This window comes from Chiloscyllium plagiosum, unplaced genomic scaffold, assembly GCF_037043375.1.
Source record: "Chiloscyllium plagiosum isolate Xiang-an unplaced genomic scaffold, Cpla_swu_hap1 HiC_scaffold_3, whole genome shotgun sequence".
Classification (NCBI taxonomy): domain Eukaryota; kingdom Metazoa; phylum Chordata; class Chondrichthyes; order Orectolobiformes; family Hemiscylliidae; genus Chiloscyllium; species Chiloscyllium plagiosum.
Genome location: NW_028270141.1, coordinates 47,258,918 through 47,276,527, shown reverse-complemented (window position 1 = coordinate 47,276,527; position 17,610 = coordinate 47,258,918). Strand labels below are relative to the sequence as shown.

Here is a 17,610-nt window from a genome sequence, read left to right as displayed (position 1 = left end):
GCAACACTCCTGGACGTGTAGGGAAAGGGTCTGGGAGGTGTGAATGAAGAAGCTTTTACTGACTGTGGTGAGTTTTGTAGATAGTACTGTGGCTCCAGCATGTACTCTGGGGCACATTTAGGCAATTAGAGATGTTTTGACGAATGTGCTAAACGCTTTTGGGCTTCTTGAAACTGCATTTATCCAGACAGATGAGGATTATTTCATCATATTCCTGACTTCTGTCTTGTAGATGGTTCAAAAGAGTTTGGAGAGTCAGGAGTTGAGTTCCTTGCCAGAAAATTCCAAACCTCTGCCATTTAAATGGCTGATCCAAATTAAGTTTCTAGTAATCAGCAAACTCTCTGATGTAGACAGCGCAGTATCAAAGAACATAAGAAATAGTAGCATTAGTAGTTCCTAGACCTATGGAGCATCCACCTTCTGCTGTCGAGATGACTGAAAATTTACAACCCTTTGAGTGAAGTAATTTTTCTTCATCTCAGTTCTAAGTGATCAATCCCTCATCCTGAGACTGTGACTCTGGTCTTTAGATTTCACAACCAGCAGAAACAGTCAATATGCACAACTGCTGAGCCCTTTTAAAACTTCTGTTTCAACAAGATTATCACTAATATTTGTAAACTCCCAAGAGCGCAGACCCAATTTAATCAAACGTTTGTTACAGGATAACTCGGGAGCTCTGGCTTCAGACATGATCTAGATGTAGGATCTTTCCTGAACTGGACTGCAGATTCCAAAGTTGAAGTTCTGGAGTTGTGAAAATGTGTATACTTATTATCAGTGTCCTCACTACAGGCTCTCCCAATGGGCCCCTTATGTTTTTTTTTTCTCTCTCTTTCTCTCTGTGTTGCCTATCACATTGTCACAGCCTTGCTTTCTCCGCGTCTCACATTCATACCCTATTCTCTCTCCCACAGTTGCACCCCCACTGTACGCACTTGCTCGTGCACTCTTCCAAATCCACACCCTCCATCTCTCAGGCTCTTTCTTTCACGGTGAGCCCAGAATGATGATGACTGTGTTGATTGACTCATTCTCTTTTCCGTTGCCAAATTGTACAACTTGATGAAAGATTTTGAGAGGTGTCTAAACAGCAAATGTTTAATTATGAAATAATGAAAGGCCGAATTAAAAAACTAGTAACTGAAGTATGACAACAGGTACATCTAGATTGCATTAACAATGATCATTTAATCTGTTTGTTCATCACAATAGTAAGTTCTAGGATAAGGTTGAGAACCTTTCAGTTAAAGCCCAGACTGTATCTGTGCTTTCCAGAATCATTGCCTTGATTTATCTAAAGTAGTTGCGCTTATTTTCATATAATTAAACAGTACAGGAGAGGGTCTTTGACCACTGAGTCTGTAACGCTAAAACTATGCTAAATCTACACTGATCCCACTTTCCAGCACTTGGCCTACAGCCTTGAATGTTATGACACAACAAGTGCTTATCCAAGTACTTTTTAACGATTGAAGTTTCCCACCTCAATTACCCTCCCAGGCAATGCATTCCAGACCTCCATTACCCCCTGGGTGCAAGCATTTCTCTTCAACAACTCTCTAAACCTCCTCCTTCTCACCTTATCAGTGTGCCCCTTGTTGATACTTCAACTCTTATGGGACAGCTGCTATTTATCTATCCTGCCTCTCATAATTTTATACACCTCAATCAAGTCGCCACTCAATCTTCTCTGGTCCAAAGAAAACACTCTGAGCTTATTCGTCCTCTGTTCATAGCTGAAATGCTCCATCTCAGGCAACATCTTGATAAATCTAATCTGCATCCCCTGCAGTACAATTACATTCTTCCTATAGTGAAGTGACCAGAACTGCTCACAGTACTCCAGCTGTGACCTAACCAAAGTTCTATATAACTCCAGTGTAACCTCCCTAATCTTCAATCTGCCTCGACTGATAAAGCAAGCATCCCTTACACCTTCTTAAGTAGGAGAAAGTGAGGACTGCAGATGCTGGAGATCAGAGTCGAAGAGTGTGGTGCTGGAAAAGCACAGTCAGTCAGGCAGCATCCAAGGAGCAGGAGCGTCGATATTTTGAACATAAGCTGATGAAGCATATGATCAACGAGGTAAAAACAATGACTGCAGATGCTGGAGACCAGATTCTGGATTAGTGGTGCTGGAAGAGCACAGCAGTTCAGGCAGCATCCGAGGAGCATCTGAGGACAGTGCTGAGCTGGTAACTGTCCCCATGACTTGTCCTACCTGCCTATCATCTTTTCCACCTATCCACTCCCCCCTCCCCCCCACCCCCGACCTATCACCTTCATCCCCTCCCCCACTCACCTATTGTACTCCATGCTACTTTCTCCCCACCCTCCTCTAGCTTATCTCTCCACGCTTCAGGCTCTCTCCCTTTATCCCTGATGAAGGGCTTTTGCCCGAAACGTCGATTTTACTGCTCCTCGGATGCTGCCTGAACTGCTGTGCTCTTCCAGCACCACTAATCCAGAAGCATATGGTCAGCATATTCTTGATGAAGAGCTTATGCCCAAAACGTCGAGACTTCTGTTCCTTGGCCGCCTTAAGTACCTTATTAACCTGCCGTGCCACCTTCTGCAGTTAAGCACCCCAAGATCCCTCTGTTCCTCTGAACTTCCTATTGTCCTGCCATTCATTGAGTATTTCTTTGACTTGTTCTGAAATCCATTTCCTCACATTTATCAGGGTTAAATTCCATCAGCCACTGATCTGCCCGTCTAACCAGTCCACTTTATATCGTCCTGTAACCTAAAACCTTCTTCCTCACTGTCAGGCCAATGATTGTGTCATTCATAAGCTTACATTGCATTCGCCACCTCACCCCACTTAGCTGATCATATCTGATCAGCAATCTCAGCATCCCATTTCCCGCCCTTTGCCCATTCCCCTTGATCCCTTAAGCTGTAAGGGCCATGTCCAGCTCCCACTTGAATATATCAAAGGAACTGGCCGCAGCTGTTTCCTGTGGGAGAGAATTCCACAGGTTCACAACTGAGTGAAGAAATTCTTCTTCATCTCAGTCCTGAATAGCTTACCCCTTAGACTGTGACCCCTAGTTCTTTCCCCAACACCAGGAACATGCTTCCTGCTTTTGGCCTGTCCAGTCCCATCAGGATTTTATATGTTTCGATGAGATCCCATCCTCATTCTTCTAAATTCCAGTGAATGCAAATCCAATCGATTCAGTCTTTCCTCATATGTGAGTGCTGCCATCCCAGGAATTAGTCTGGTGAACCTTCGTTGGACTCCCTCAATAGCAAGAATATCCCTCCTCAGACTAGGAGACCAAAACCGCACGCAATACTCAAGATGTGACCTTACCAAGGTCCTGTATAACTGCAACCATTACTCAAAGCTGTCTGATCATCATCTAATGTCTTGTTTTGATTTACAGGCCGGACCTGGTAGATATGAGTCAAGTAGCCGTTCAGAGTAACGTGAGCAATTTGGAACAAGCCTTTGGTGTAGCTGAAAAGCTTGGTGTCACAAGGCTATTGGACCCAGAAGGTAAACTTGTTGGGTGTTTCATAAACATGATCAGCTTGAATTTGAGTGTTAAGAAAAATAAAAATCTTTTTTATGATCGGAAGAATATTTAGTTGCGCTGTCTGTTTTTGATGTAATCTCTGATACAACGAAATGCATCACAAGGAGTGTTCTGAGTGTTTCATGGCTGAGTTGATGCTCAAGTGAAGTGATCCTTATTTTTTCCTTAGATATAAATGTTCCATCCCCTGATGAGAAGTCTGTGATTACATACGTTTCGTCACTCTATGATGTTTTTCCCAAAGTCCCAGAAGGCGCTGAAGGCATCCATGCAAATGTAAGGCATTGCAATGTAAATTTATTCATTAGACGATAATCGTTTTATCCTGACAGCCCTTTGAACATTTGCTTTTAAATATGATTTAACTGGTTCTTGAATTGGAACGACTTTTTTTTTCCAACTTGTCTGGCTTTCTGCTAGGATGTTGATGTCAAATGGATTGAATACCAGAATATGATGAACTACCTCATGCAATGGATCAAGCATCATGTGACAGTCATGTCTGATCGGAGCTATTCGAACAATCCTGCAGAACTTAAGGTAAGGTTTCACAGGATGAAAGTGCTTCATTTGCTAAAGTGGAGAGCAGAATATTTTGATTGTCGCATGTCTGATTTAATATCGCAGCACTTTGGATAATTCAGTTGGACTGTTTCTAACTTGTCAATTGTTAACTTCTTCAGGCACTTTATAACCAGTACATGCAGTTCAAAGACACAGAAATCCCACCAAAAGAGAAAGACAAAACTAAAATAAAGCAGCTGTATAAATTGTTGGAGGTAAGTGTGCCTTGGTTGAGTCACCTATTACACTTTTACTGTATGTAGCACTGTATTACTGAAAGGGGAATGAAAATTCACAATGCATTTTGGAAAAAAGAAGACTATTTGGCTTAATACATATTTAGTTATTGAAAGAACGGATTATGTTTGCATCCTTGCTTCTCATCCCTCACTAGTGAAAGTTGCATTATAATTTTGTTAAGTGGCTATTTTTTGCTATTTTCTTTAACACCTCTTTACCCTGAGCACTGGAAATCTGGGCACAAGCCCGTTGCTGTCCACCAAGTGTATAAGCAGATGATAAACAGGAAAGATTGAGGCTGAGAAGTGGCAGATGGAGTTTAATTCAGATAAATGCGAGGTGCTGCATTTTGGGAAAGCAAATCTTAACAGAACTTATACACTTAATGGTAAGGTCCTAGGGAATGTTGCTGAACAAAGAGACCTTGGAGTGCAGGTTCATAGCTCCTTGAAAGTGGAGTTGCAGGTAGATAGGATAGTGAAGGTCAGAGTATTGGGTACAGGAGTTGGGAGGTCATGTTGCGGCTGTACAGGATATTGGTTAGGCCACTGTTGGAATATTGCGTGCAATTCTGGTTTCCTTCCTATCAGAAAGATGTTGTGAAACTTGAAAGGGTTCAAAAAAGATTTACAAGAATGTTGTCAGGGTTGGAGGGTTTGAGCTGTGGGGAGAGGCTGAACAGGCTGGGGTTGTTTTCCCTGGAGCATCGGAGGCTGAGGGGTGACCTTATAGAGGTTTACAAAATCATGAAGGACGTGGATAGGATAAATAGACAAAGTCTTTTCCCTGGGGTCAGGGAGTCCAGAACTAGAGGGTATAGGTTTAGGGTGAGAGGGGAAAGATATAAAAGAGACCTAAGGGGCAACTTTTTCACACTGAGGATGGTACATGTATGGAATGAGCTGTCAGAGGAAGTGGTGGAGTTTGGTACAATTGCAACATTTAAAAGGCATTTGGATGGGTACATGTATAGGAAGGGCTTGGAGGGCTATGGGTTGGGTGCTGGCAGGTGGGACTAGATTGGGTTGGGATATCTGGTCGGCATGGACGGGTTGGACCGAAGAGTCTGTTTCCATGCTGTACATCTCTATGACTCTATGACTAAGGTGTAACCTGCTTGAAGTTTTTAAGACAACAAATGGGCAAGCAACTTTGACCTGTATGATGTAGGCATGCCCCTGACTAGTTAGTGGAGGTGGGTAGGGGACAGGAACTCCAAGATTTTAACCTGCCAAAATACCTGCAGTTTTTTGCTGTCATTTGTCATTGAAGTTTGGTGCTCTGAAAACACTCTGTCACTATGACAACATATTTAAGATATAAATTTGAAAACAATGACTTCAGAGAGGAGACAGCCAAAAAAAAAGTCTGTGAAAAAACCATTCAGCTGGTCCAAGTTACACAATAGTTTAGATCTCTTTTGTGTGGTAGTTCCATTTCCCTTGATGTTTATTTGAATAAGCCTTTATCTCTCTGAATGCAGAATTTATACTTTGATCTCATTTTTGGTCGATACTATATCATCAGTTAATTCCTTATTGGCACACTTCTTTGGTTTCTGCAGAGAAGGATCGAGACTTATAATTTAGTTTTGACAGTTCTTTATTCACCGCCTGCTCCCACACTTTCCATCTGAAGTGTTATTTTTGGTCATGCCTTTATAAACCTGGTGTGGTTTTTCTTTTACTCACTGTTCACTCAACATTTTTTCATATTCACCTTGAGACTAAAGCACTTGCTGATGCTATTCTTTTCCCCCCTACCTAAACCTCATTCAACCTTTTCCAGAATTGTTTTCCAGTTCATCATTCCTTAGCTTTTCCTGTGAAATGAGAAGCCTCGGCAAGTACAACGCACATTCAAGGGTACACATACACACATACACATGCACACCACAGTGTCTCATACTATCTATGTTGTATTCTTGGATTCGAACTGTTTTTGAAACCTGTTCAGAAAATTTTTAAAAAACCATATTTCACGTCAACATTGTTTTGTAGGTGTGGATAGAATTTGGTCGCATTAAACTTCCTCAAGGCTATCACCCAAATGATGTGGAAAAGGAGTGGGGAAAATTGATCATTGCTATGTTAGAAAGAGAAAAGAGCTTACGGCCAGAAGTGGAAAGGTCAGTAAAGAGTGGGGTTTGGTATTGAAAACAATGATTTTTCTTTGTGTAATTGAGTATGGATTGTTAACTGAGTTGAATTACATTTCTGCCCCAGTTTCCATGATGCACAGTGACAACAGCATACCTGACATACGCATGCACTAGAATCAGTTTTTTTGTGAGACAAAAACAGAAATGTTGGAAAATCTCAGCAGGTCTGGCAGCATCTGTGGAGAGAAAGTAGAGTTTAATGTTTCAGGTGTAGTGCTGCTTCCTCCATTCTCTTGAAACGTCACTGTCCTACCTCAATGCAGTGGCAGTAAAAGCAACTGGATAACAGGAAGTGGGCACTGATTTTATTTTAAGCCTGTACGCTAAAGTAGTTATTGAAAAATCATCTACTGTTTCCTGCCTTAAATGTTCGGTGTTAAAGACACCAATGCTTCTTAGAATTCTTGGTTCCACTAAATGGTCTGAAGGTATACAAACTAAATTTTCCAAGTTGAACTTGAATCGTTCATAGCTTAATAATTTAATATGCTATCTGTCAGAATTGCTCAAATGTGTTCGAAATGAAAATGCTTCTCTTTCTAGAATATGCTGCCTGTTCTTCTTTATAGCTTTTTTGGTGTATTTGTAACAGAAATTCTTGTTTAGTACTCTTAAGTATCTTGGCCTTGATACTGTGTTTACTTCTTTTGAGCTCTTTTCAACATTAATGACTTCATCAAAATGTGAAGAAGGATTTGTTCCCATTTTGAATTGAAGCCAGGAAGACAAATGGAGTTACAGATTCAAGTTTGCAAATTGCTGGGTATGCTGAAAACCCTGGCGGAGAATTAAAGTAGAAATCTGCCTTTGTGCAGAAATTTGCAAGAGAAAATAGTATCAGCAATTAAATATTAATATTGAAGTGAGATCAAAATATTCTGACTTATCTAATTGCGCTATTCAGATGTGAGAGACAAGAACCAAGTTTTTTCCTCAAGAAAGAAAGACTTGCATTTATGTAGCACCTTTCATAGCCTCAGGATGTGCTAAAACACTAACGAATTATGGGCCAAATTGATTGTATGTCTCCTTCAAAAGTCCGCATCTCTGAAAATATAGTATTTTGGGAGTACTGCACTGGAAATGCCAGCCTGAATTATCTGCCAATCCAAATCTGTCTTTGGATTGAGACGTGAGTCCACACCATTCTGACTGAGGTGAGGCTAGTGCTTTGGCTAACACACTGTCCTCTCAGCCTATCGTTTAAGTGCTGCATTGAAGTATCTTTATAGTAGTTTGAAGAACAAAATGTATGATACTGATCCAGAGGAACCAAATTATTAACAGGTTAGTTCCTTGGGTAACTGTTCTGAGACTGCTTGTGTACAACAATTGTTCTCAGTGCCATAGGACTGAGGGATTGGCAAAACCGGTCTTGGTCCCAGTTTGGATGCTGAATTTGTTGGAAGTAAGCACTTTGGTGTGTGAGTTTGAGCAAGGTAGAGAGTATTAGATGCTGCGAATCCTCCATGGTGCCATTGTCCCTCACTGTGTAGATTTGCACATGATGATTGGTTATTTAGTGTTTTATTAATAAATTTGAGGTTGGATATTGAAGAAATCTATGAACCGTAATTCACCTGGATTTATTCTTTGATCTGCTGCGTTAATAAGCGGAACTGGAGACCATTTTATCTAAAAATAAACTGATGAATGAATAGATGACAGCCTGAGGCTGACTCTACCACTGTGAACTGGAAATTCTTCACTACTTTGTAAAGAGTGCAAGAAATTTAAACATTGTTGTACCTTGTCCCCAATACACAACAGCCAACCTGCATTCCTGTTACCAATATTCCAAGAAAACAAAAAAAATGAAGAGGCAGCACAGAGTATTGAATAATGAAACAAAAACAGAAATAGAGGGAGAAATTCAGTGCGTCTGGCAGCATCTGTGGAGAGAAAGCGGAGTCAACAATTCAAATCCAGCGATCCTTTCTGCTTTCTCTACACAGATGCCGCTATACCTGCTGAATTTCTCCAGCTATTTCTGTTTTTATTTCAGGTTTCCAGCATCCACAGCTCTTTGTTTTATTTATTGAATACTGCAGCCTTTTGATGTGGAATGAGTCTGATCAGAGTGGTGACGACTTTGTAATTGTTTTTCAACATTTAAACAAGTTGGGTTCAATTTTGAAATCATCAAAAATGGATCTAGTGGCATGCCAAGAGAAATTGTTGCTTTCTTTCATCGCTAAGGAAAATCTTCAGTTGATTTCATTGAACTGGAATGCACGTTTGGTGGTTTCTGATGTGGGTAGGGCAGTGAAAAGGAGTGTCTCAGATTTACTAATAAAACATTAAATGACACAACAAGTATGCATGCCCAGCAGCACATTCCTGATTGTTTGATCAGTGTATTAAGGTCTGAAGCAGTCTACAGGTGAGGTCTCGCTTGTACTTGTACTGGAGCGACCAGCTGCTGAGAGTGTTGCTTAGTACAAGGTGATCCAGAGCTGCAGAGGTTGCTCTGCTGTTCCGCTGCATTGATTGCAGAGGTGAGGTGGGGTCTTTGGGTTTGACAACTGGGTTGCTGCAGGTCATGTTGAAACTGAATGACCAGGCAATAGCCTTTGGTGGCAACAACTCCAAATCCCTGTGCAACAGCACCAGCAATAGCACCAGCTCTATTGAGAGCTTCTCACCTAGCAGCTCTGGAGGGAGAACCTTCATGAATTCTTGGACATCCTCCAGCAGTGACATGGATGTTAGCAGGTATGTTTATGTGTGCAGAGTGGGCACTTATGCAGTGTGCCTTCTGGATGTAATCGGTGCACTGTCTGGTCTGAAAGGTACTGGAAGCAATTCACTCGTAAATTTCAACAGGGATAGATGGTCCTGAATAAATATTTGCAGATTTGTGGGGGGGGGGGGGCAGATGGGCAGATTGGGAGATGCTGGGACTAATTTAGTAAGTTCTTCCATAAATTCTAACAGGCATGTTGAATTAAATTGTCACCTCTTGTGGTGTAATAATCTGTGATTCTATTGCATTATATGTGACAGCTAAATAACTTCAATTATGAAGAGAATTTTATTAATCTGTTGTATCTGTTTCTGAGATGTGACTGAATATAGCGTAATAAATTCACTGAATGATGTAGCATGCTGGATTGAATGGTCTTCTTTGCTAAATCATACTATGTTTCTATGAATTCCCTTCTGTAGATCCCTGACTCCCATTGCACCACAGCTCCCCCACCAAAAACTTGCACTCTGATATTGGCTTTTGCATTCAATTTGCTTGAGTTTTAATGTCTATTGTCCCTGTACTGATTTTATTACTCTTTTTTAATCCCTGTGATCTCAATTATATCTTAATATTTGCCTAAGGTGGCCCTTGCTAAGGAACTGCACTTTGTTTGGAACAGCATTTCTTATAACAGCAGTAACTATTTTTTTAAAATGGAGCTGATAAAGTAGGAACACAGCATTGCACAAGCATGTTACAAAACAAAATTTGATATTGAAACACATAAGGAAATATTGGGATCTGGTAACTAAAAAGAGGGTCAAAGAGGTAGGTTAAGGGACTTCTTACAAAATGTTCAAATGACAGAGACGTTTAAGGGGGAATTTCAATACTATAAGCTCAAGCTTAAAGCGCAGACAAATGTTTGAGTGATTAAATTTGGGGAAGCTTAAGAGGTCCAATTTGGAGGAGCACAGCTATCACAGGGAGTTGTATAAATGGTGGAGATTACAGGGATAGGGAAGGGTGAGGCCATGGAGGACTTTGAACACAAGGTTGAGAAATTTGAAATTGAGTTGGTGTAAAGCAATGAGTGCCAGGGTGAAGGGTGAATGGACCTTGGTGTGAGTAGGACATAGGCAACAGAATTTTGGGTGGCTCAGATTTACGGAAGATAGAATGTTGAGTGCATTAGCATAATCAAATCCATAAATAATGGACGCATTGATGAGGCTTTCAGCTACTGATGAACTGAGGCAGGAGTGGAGTTGAGTAATTCTATAGAAATGGAAATGGGTGGTCTGGGTGATGACACAAATTTGTGAGGGAATTTGACATTTGTCATTGTCACATTATGACTTTGCTAAGAGTTGTTTTGAACATTTTGTGCTGGGATGGTAATTAGACTGGAGGGATCAAACCTGGATAAGATTGGTATGGATTTGGAAGCTGAGAGCTGGTTTTCTGAGGTGAGGATAGTTGATGACAGATGGGAAGAAGAGAGGGAAGCTCATGAAGAGAGAACTGCTGGCAATATCACCCACTATGGCAACTTGGTGGTGAAACTGGGTGACCAGCTCCCTGGAAAAAATAGGATTGAGGAACAGGAGATGGATCTTGTGAACAAAACCTGAAAGCGTATGAGGGGAGATTTAAAACAAAAAGTAGAATAAGATGTGGGTTGGGGGATCAGACAGCAGGAACCTTACAGAAAGTTTGATCTTGTCAGCTTAGGCAAGGAAGGGAACCAGCAGAGGCAGCTGATGCAATCTCAATTTTGTTGTCAAAAAAATCCATGAGCTGCTCAGACCGGTACTTTGTGTCATTTGGATATCTCTTTCTGTACTTAAGATAGAGACATTTATTCATTTTCTATTTTTGTCTTTTTTTTATGATTGGAGCTGAGAACGTTCATGGTCGGATTGGCAGGTTTTCTGTCTTCCCTCAGCTTTCCCCTGTTACATAAAGCAATTAGATCCTCACAGTCAGTCATCATAGAAGAGAGTCACTTCGCTTTGGTCTGACTAGAGAAAAGTAAATGAATCACAACTGATTGGATTTTAGTCTGAATAACAGAGCATTATCAAAATCCAAGGAGGTCACTTTGGAAAATGGCATAAATTGTTTATATCTCATCAGCTGCTGGTGTACATCTCTCCATTTTTGTTTCTGTTGAAGTCACTAAAAGTAGAAATCAAGCGAAATAACTAATGTGTAGCTGAATCAGTCATTTATTCGTTATTGCAGCACAATTGCAATTATCCCTGTTCTGATTGAGTCTTATTCTCACTTCTTTTCCTAAACAAAAATTCTCCCTCTAGACTTGAAATGCTGCAACAAATCGCCTGCAGACTTCAGTGTGACAATGTGGCATGTGAAGATAAACTGTTACGAGCGCGAAATTCATACCAACTTGTAAGTAACATGCTGTGCATTCTGTGTCAGATTTGATCTGGCAAACGGCAGGCTGTTTGATGTTAAATGCACGGGTTTTGGGTTTTATAACTGTTGTGTGTTAACAGCGTTTCTCCTTTTTCAAATGTCCAAATTGTTTCAGGATGCAAAGCGGATGGAATCAGGACTTCAGTTTCAGAATGAGACAGAGGTTGCAGGGTACCTTCTAGAATCTGAAAATCTCATCCGTCAACAGATTGTTGATGTCCAGATTCTAATCGATGGAAAGTATTATCAGGCAGACCAACTTGTTCAAAGGTAGGACCCTGGACCATGCTGACAATATTGTAAAAATAATGATCATAAATAATCTTAGAATTAACTGAAATTAATCTTGAATGAAAATATGAACTGACAACTTCAAAAGGCCACATCTTTCGTCCATGTGGTTTTCAGTTGTTTATGATGTCAATGTTCTTTTTAAAATATTTTCTCCCCTCCATGCCTCTGTTTATTCGACAAAGTGCTGCTGCTCAATCCATTGCCCAAGAGCCCACGAGAAAGAAAGGAAGTGCTTGCATTTTTGGAATGGATTTCACGATGCCGACAAGAGCTTTACAACCAATGCAGTCCTTTTGAAACGTAGCCATTATTGGATTGTAGGATATCATTGTCTGGTGAAGATGAGCCAGTTGTTCTGATGCTGTAGTCAAGTGCCAGATTCATGATTGAACATCCAGCCAAGGATGCTGAATGGGAACAAGGGGGAGAAGCAGCCTCCCACATCCTCCCTTCCCCATCCCATTCCAGGGGTACTGAGGCAAATTGTAACGCCCCACTTGCTGCTGTCCAGCTGAGATCAGTTAACTCAAAGATCATGAAGTCAGCTTCCTGACCTCTGTTGGGCAAACTGGATCGATTAGTACTCTGCTGTTGATGATGACCACTGGTTTCTCAATTCCTACATTACTTTTATTTCAATGCAAGTTGCTTCAATTTCTCGAAGATAAAAATCTACACTATGTAAATTTGTCAAAACCAAAAGAACCATCGATGCTGTAGTCAGAGACAAGAATGAAAATTGCTGGAGAAGCTCAGTGGATTTGGCAGCATCAGTGGAGCGAAATCAAAGATAACATTTTGGGCCTTGTGACCTTCCTCAGAACCGTACATTTGTTGTTGGCTGGACCATATTAGATGAAGATTTATTTGGAGGGAAATAGCAGTGTGGAAATGCTTCAAACGAGCTACGTCGTGATAAAATAATGATGCATCCTGGAAGGATATTAGATCAGAGCATATGTGAGGAAAACAAAATACAAAAATACATGTTGAAGTGATTAAATAAAGTACATTGAATGAGAGCGGTCTGTCATGGAGCTGAACCACCAGAATAATGGATTGGATAGATTTTGTTGTAAATTCCACACCAACTTGATAATATTTGGAGGCTAAGTCACAGAGAGTTGTCCGCTCCATTCAGACATGTTCCAATAATGGCAAATATAGGAGCAAATAATGTAGAGTCATGGCAGGTGATCTTCTGAGATTGACTTCCAGATATGATGTTGGTTTGAGCACAAGGAAACCTTTTACCCTGAACTCAATTTAACTTGACTCGAAAGGATCCTGTAGTTTTACTTCATATTCGAGCAGAGATGTTCTACACAGTACCTTGTAGCAGGATATCTTGACTTAACTGACGTCATTGGAACAGAATGTTTGGTCATAATGGAATTGCTGTTAGTAGGAGCATGCTGTGCACAAATTGATTGTGTGAAGTTTCCCACAATACAACAGTGACAACATTTCAAAATACTTCTTTGCTGAAAAACACTCTGGGACAAACTTGGCTTGTGAAAAGTGCCATATAAATGATAGTTTGTTACTTTCTGTTGGTCATCATTCATGCTGACAGTGATTGCAAAGGGTTAGGAAACATTTGTTTTCCCATAACTAGCATTTCTTTAATTGATGAACTCAATTAACTACAGTAATAAATATTATTTCTCTGTTGAAAATCTCCTTTAAAAATATAATTTACTTTACCTTTTAGAAGGCAGACAATTGGAAAAATTCAAATGTGAAATTAAATGAATGTAATATGACTTACTTTCTGTCCATAGAGTTGCAAAGCTGCGTGATGAGTTGATGTTGCTGAAGTCTGATTGTTCATCGCTATACAATAAAGGGCGCACCTTATCTTCAGAACAGACTCAGTTGATGATGGCTGGGCTAAATCAAAGCCTGAATCAGAGTTTCTCATCAGGTTTTTCCCAGAGTTTGACACCATCCTTGACTTCCAGTTTATCTCGGAGCTTGACACCAAGTTTGACCCATGGATTGACCCCAGTTCTCACGCCCAGCTTGCCTGCAACACTCTCCTCTGGCTTAAAACCCATTCTGGCACATGGCTTCATTCAAGGCTTTGTCCCCTGTATGGACCCAGACTCAATCCAGACAGTAAAACTGATGCAGATTAGGAAACCGTTGCTGAGGTCACAATTCATCGACCAGTCTCTGACAGAGGAGGAGATCAACATGAACTTTTTGCAGGACTTAATAAGCTGGGTGGAAGATATGCAGGTAAGTAGTGCAATAAAACATTGTATACTTTGGTTTCTTTTTGTCATCTTAATTTTTATGGCACTTTTATTTTATTTTCTTTGATAATATAAGGATCTTTCACCAGTGTGACTAGATTGTTGTTTGGTTTTCTCTGTAGATTCTAGTTTTGTTTTTCTTATTTCTCGTTTTCTGAGTTGGGGCTTTGATTATTAAATTTATTAGTTTCTGCTCCCTTGGAAGGTCTTCAATGCAATGCTGTTAGAACTTAATAGAGAACTTGTTTCAGTGGCTTCAACTGTACAAAATGAATTTCTCTGTTGGCCCCTGGTGCTAAATCATTCACCTGCAAGGCACTAAATTCAACAGGAGCAGGTGTTCTAGTCTGACTTCACGGAGAAACCTTTCTCAGTACAGTTTCAGGTAGCTGAAACCTTTTTTCCCTTCTAGGCAGCAGGAATTGTGATTTATTTATTAAAAAAAACTAGAATTGACAGAAAGATGTGCATTGATATCTCACCACTTCACATGTCGGAATGCTGTCTAAAATCTGCGTCTGTACCACACTGTACCTTGGCTGCAGTGAGGCATTGGGGTGAGAATTGTCAGTGGTGACCAAGCAAAAGGAGACCACTCACATCTGTTGGGCCAAAAGGCCTCTAGCTTTGCTGTGAATTGATTTTAATGGTATTGATTTAAGAGGTTTTCTATTTTTGTTTGTTAAATCCAGGTGCAGCTTGATCGTGCCGAGTGGGGCTCTGATTTACTGAGCATCGACAGTCACTTGGAAAATCACAAAAATGTCCACAGAGCAATTGAAGACTTTGAATCAAGCATCAAAGAAGCCAAATCTGCTGAGGTAATTAACCTGAAAATCAGCAGATAATTTTGAATCACTTGCAGTGAATTGGACTTTGTCGAGTTCAATATTTGTTCATTTCCTCCAAGTGTTTTAATAGCTGTGTTTTTGTTTTTGTCTCAACGAAGGATTATGGGACAAAGAGATGGGGAAAGCAGGGCAGGTGGGCGAAATTGGCTTAATTGGATAGCATGGTCAGAGGAACCTGATGGGCTGAATGGCATCCTTATGTACTGTACCATTTTATGATGTGATTCTGTGGTGTAGGAGTCTCTTCAGGTGATTAAGAAGTTTTGTTGGTGTACCTCATCAGCATTAGGTATTGTGCCACCTTATTAAACAAAATCTCACTATTTGTACCGAGCCTGGCTCCCATTTGGAAGTGCAGTTTAATATTTTCATTTTGTTTTCTGAGTTGGAGCTTTTTTTTTGTCATTCCATTCACATTTTGATTGATAATTATAATTTGAGTTGGTGTTTGATTTATTGTTGGCACATGTACTGAGATACACTGAAAAGTGTTGTTTTGAGCATTATGCAGCAGATTGTACCATACAAAGTGTATCAGGGTAGCAGAACAGAGTGCCAGATATAATGTTAGAGATGCAGAGAAGGTGCATCTCTCAGAAATAAAACCAGGTAATCTTTAACCGGCTGGGGCCATTTTTCTGTCGAAAGGAAAAGACTGATGGCTCAGTAGCAGTTATAAAAGGGTTTGGTAGATTGGAGAGACATGTTTCTACTTGTTGTGAAGCTCAAAACTGGGAATATCATCAATATAAGATCATAACTAATACATCCAAGAAGGAAGTCAGCAGAAACCTGTGCACCCAAACAATTATTGCTAAGTGGAATCTCACTGTCACTTTATAGTTGAGGAGAATGCCGCAGATCTATTTGAAGGGAAGCTGGATAAACATGTGAGGGATCAAGGAATCAGGGTAGGTTCAATTGATTAGGATCGGAGATGCTTGTTGTGCGTCATAAATAGTGGCATGGAGCAATCGAGCCTGTGCCACACATTCTAGGTATTACTATGTTGCTTTCCAACTTTACCTGAGCTTGATGACTAACTCCTTGTTTCGAGTTAAAAATCACACAACACCAGGTTATAGTCCAACAGGTTTAATTGGAAGCACACTAGCTTTTGGAGCGACACTCCTTCATCAGGTGATTGTGGAGAGCTCGATCGTAACACAGAATTTATAGCAAAAATTTGCAGTGTGATGTAACTGAAATTATATATTAGAATACAGTGATACTTTCACTTCTTTCATGTGTAAATCACAAAACCTTTTTTTTTAAAGTTGCATTCTGGGTTAGCTGTTAACAATGGTGATAGCTAGACAATATGTTGAAGGTGTTAGCCCCCTGTGTTCTCTGTCTATGACCTGATGTTTAGATTGATTCCAATCTAAAAAATGAAATAACAGAGTTTTACATAAATTCATGCAGTTTTTTGAGCTCAGAGTTCGACATGTGGGTCTTTGTCTGTCTGTGTGTGTGTCTGTCTGGGGTGGGGGTGTACCCCAGACAGACACACACACAGACAGACAAAGACCCACATGCACACATATATATTGTGTGTGGTGAATTTTTTTGGTACTTTCAGAGTTACATTGCACTTTGCTCAAAAACCACACAATCACCTGATGAAGGAGCGTCGCTCCGAAAGCTAGTGTGCTTCCAATTAAACCTGTTGGACTATAACCTGGTGTTGTGTGATTTTTAACTTTGTACACCCCAGTCCAACACCGGCATCTCCGAATCATCCTTGTTTCTGAGCTGACATACTTGCAGCTAAATGGAAGAAAGGATCCGCAGACTGGTCTCCAACCTCTGCTCATCCATTCGCTTTCATAGAGGTGTGATTCTTCATCTACCATAATACCAAGGGGTTGGAGTAGTCTGGACGTCATCTCCGAAATATCTTTGATGTATGGTAGTGTGGTTAGAGTTTTTGTAGACACATAGTAGACACAACATGCCCAGAAACTCTAGCCACACTACCATATGTCAAAGACATCTTTGAGATGACAGCAAGACTACTCCGATCCCCTTGGCATCATGGTAGTTCACAAACCTACCAACACATTGAAATAGCTACTGATGAACCTAAAGGACACTATACCAACAACCAGCAAAACGAATGTCATTTACAAGATGCTCTTCAAGGACTGTAACGAACACTACCTCAGACAGACAGGCAGAAAACTAGCCATCAGGATACACAGACACCAACTAGCCACCAAAAGACATGATCCACTATCATAGTATCTTTACATATAGACAAAGAAGGCCACCATTTCGACTGGGACAACACATCCACCCTCGGACAGGCTAAACAGAGAAATGTACGGGAATTCCTAGAGGCCTGGCATTCAAACCGAAACTCCATCAATAAGCACATCGATTTGGACCCCATTTACAAACATCTGAGAAAAAGAACCAGCAATGATATCTCCCATGTTAACAGACCAAGAGACACAAATAGAAAGCAGGACAGATTACCAGTGTTTCAATGAGGCTCACTGATGATGTTACCTAGCATGGTGACAAAATGTCAGAAAACAAACCTTCCACC

General features: G+C 40.5%; 1 protein-coding gene across 20 annotated transcripts in view; it reads left to right on the top strand.

Annotated features, from left to right (window-relative positions):
* dst (dystonin) overlaps positions 1 to 17,610 on the top strand; it is a 617,802-nt gene that overhangs the window by 265,396 nt on the left and 334,796 nt on the right. For 19 of the 20 annotated variants that reach the window (XM_087979186.1, XM_087979173.1, XM_087979215.1 and 16 more), the window contains 9 exons: positions 3,399 to 3,511; positions 3,721 to 3,827; positions 3,972 to 4,091; positions 4,235 to 4,330; positions 6,356 to 6,483; positions 11,530 to 11,623; positions 11,766 to 11,920; positions 13,729 to 14,188; positions 14,898 to 15,026. In XM_087979186.1, coding sequence (XP_087835312.1) covers positions 3,399 to 3,511; positions 3,721 to 3,827; positions 3,972 to 4,091; positions 4,235 to 4,330; positions 6,356 to 6,483; positions 11,530 to 11,623; positions 11,766 to 11,920; positions 13,729 to 14,188; positions 14,898 to 15,026 — 1,402 coding nt within the window. Of the gene's footprint in view, positions 1 to 3,398; positions 3,512 to 3,720; positions 3,828 to 3,971; positions 4,092 to 4,234; positions 4,331 to 6,355; positions 6,484 to 8,893; positions 9,232 to 11,529; positions 11,624 to 11,765; positions 11,921 to 13,728; positions 14,189 to 14,897; positions 15,027 to 17,610 lie in introns of those variants that run through there. The other variant, XM_087979208.1, reaches the window with a different exon arrangement.